General features: G+C 34.8%; 1 protein-coding gene across 1 annotated transcript in view; it reads right to left on the reverse strand.

Annotated features, from left to right (window-relative positions):
- DDX21 (DExD-box helicase 21) overlaps positions 1–1381 on the reverse strand; it is a 27595-nt gene that overhangs the window by 9143 nt on the left and 17071 nt on the right. The window contains exon 10 of the mRNA XM_003783760.3: positions 344–463. Within this exon, the coding sequence (XP_003783808.1) occupies positions 344–463 (120 nt within the window). The remainder of the gene's footprint in view (positions 1–343; positions 464–1381) is intronic.

Here is a 1381-nt window from a genome sequence, read left to right on the forward strand (position 1 = left end):
AAAAAAAAAAAATTCCAATTCTTCTGTAAGGAAAATTAATCTCTTCTTGCTATTATCCTTTTGATATATGTCCATTTTTTGGTTTGCAAGCAAAAATATTTCTGATATGGTCACATTACCATTGTCTAAAATTTACCCTTCAAACATGAAAACAAAACTAGTATTTTCAAATGTAAAAATATTACAAAATTGGCTTTATTATCACAGGACAACATAAAACAACATGTACCTAACAAAAGTTTTAAGTCACATGCCAGAAATAAAAATAATAAAATTTAAGGTAAGTAAAAATTGAATGAAGAACTTGACATTTGCTGAATGAAAGCTAAGAAAATAGTTTTACCGCTTTTTGTTCCACTTGCACCAACTGATATTCTTCCTTGTGCTGATAAAAGCAGATGCAAACCCCTGTCCTTCCAGCTCTTCCTGTCCGCCCAGAACGATGAATGTAGGATTCTACATCCTATTGAAGTAAAAACATGAGTGGCACTGAACAAAGACACCAACACCTGAGCAGCCTGAACAGATCACTGAACACGTGAGGGTGGTTAATATACCTGGAGGTGGTGCCTTAGCACTTCAATTCAAATTAAAGCCTTGTGGCAATTAATTTAGACTGTTTCAAATGTTGATTTAGTTCAATTTACAGGAAACTTATAATAAAATACTTGGTTTCCTCTTGAGTTCACGTTACAGAGTACTTGACTTAGCATATGGGAACTGCACACATAATTGTACTTTTATCTAAATCTCAGTATGTCCCCACCCTTTTTATTTTTTTGTTTTAAATTTTAGGATATTAGGGGGTATACATATTTGTTTACATGTTTTTTGTACAGACAGAGTCAGGGTTTTAAGTGTGCCCTTCACCCAGATGGGATGCACTGTACCCAACAGGTGTGAATTTACCCATTCCCTCCTTTCTCCTCCCCCAACTTATTAGAATTTTTAAAACTTCTAAGAGTGGCCCTATCCCATAGGCAAATCTGCAAAAATCATTATCCACATAGTGCATGTCCACTACAGGCATAAATATAATTCCAATTTTCAAATATCTAGTAGCCACACTAGAAAAACTTTTTAAAAAGTTAAATTAATCTCAATATAAGTATTTTATTTAACTCAATATATCCAAGTCTTATTATTATTTCAATATACTGCCTTTATGTAAAATAAGTCACTTGAGTTTTTTTTTTTTTTTTTGGAGAAAGAACCTCAAGCTATGGCCCTGGGTAGAGTGCAATGGTGTCACAGCTCACAGCAACCTCCAACTCCTGGGCTTAAGTGATTCTCTTGCTTCAGCCTCCCAAGTAGCTGGGACTATAGGTGCCTGCCACAATGCCTGGCTATTTTTTGGTTGTAGTTGTCATTGTTTGGCAGG

Source organism: Otolemur garnettii, unplaced genomic scaffold (assembly GCF_000181295.1).
Source record: "Otolemur garnettii isolate 467f Iridium unplaced genomic scaffold, OtoGar3 scaffold00008, whole genome shotgun sequence".
Taxonomy (NCBI): domain Eukaryota; kingdom Metazoa; phylum Chordata; class Mammalia; order Primates; family Galagidae; genus Otolemur; species Otolemur garnettii.